This window comes from Hippocampus comes, unplaced genomic scaffold (genome assembly GCF_001891065.2).
Source record: "Hippocampus comes isolate QL1 unplaced genomic scaffold, H_comes_QL1_v1.1 C16427479, whole genome shotgun sequence".
Lineage (NCBI taxonomy): Eukaryota > Metazoa > Chordata > Actinopteri > Syngnathiformes > Syngnathidae > Hippocampus > Hippocampus comes.
Window position 1 is genome coordinate 1 of NW_017831649.1, and position 419 is coordinate 419.

The window sequence follows — 419 nt, forward strand, 5'->3', positions numbered from 1 at the left end:
AAAAAAAAAAAGCCAAGTCTACTGTGTGTGCGCCTATGTGTGGCTGCATGGGTGGCTACTCACTAGCTGCGGTGACGTCAGCGGGCACACTGGCCAGGGCCCCAACCCCGGTGGTGGCCACACACTGGTAGCGGCCTAACGTCACGTTGGACAGCGTGCTGATGAACAAGCCTGCGGGCCCCAGCGCCACCCCGAGGTCTCCGTCCATGAGTTGCCGGCCGTTCAGGCGCCAGCTGATGGCGGCGGAGGCGGGACGGGCGGCGCAGCGCAGGCTCACGCTGCCTCCCAACTTCTGCACCACCGAGCCGGGCTCCTCGGTGAACTCCGGGACTTCGTCTACATGATGGGATGACAGAATATTCTCAACATCTGGGCAACTCTTTGCATTCCCACAATTAAAAAATCTGAATGAAAAAAAA

At 59.2% G+C, this 419-nt stretch overlaps 1 protein-coding gene across 1 annotated transcript; it reads right to left on the minus strand.

Moving 5' to 3' along the window:
* Nucleotides 1–34: 34 nt before the first annotated feature.
* LOC109508658 (brother of CDO-like) lies at nt 35–336 on the minus strand (the record flags this gene model as incomplete). The annotated part of the gene is made up of 1 exon (XM_019858676.1): nt 35–336. A coding segment is annotated over one exon (281 nt), but the record flags the coding sequence as incomplete, so codon positions are not given.
* Between the last annotated feature and the right edge of the window lie 83 nt (nt 337–419).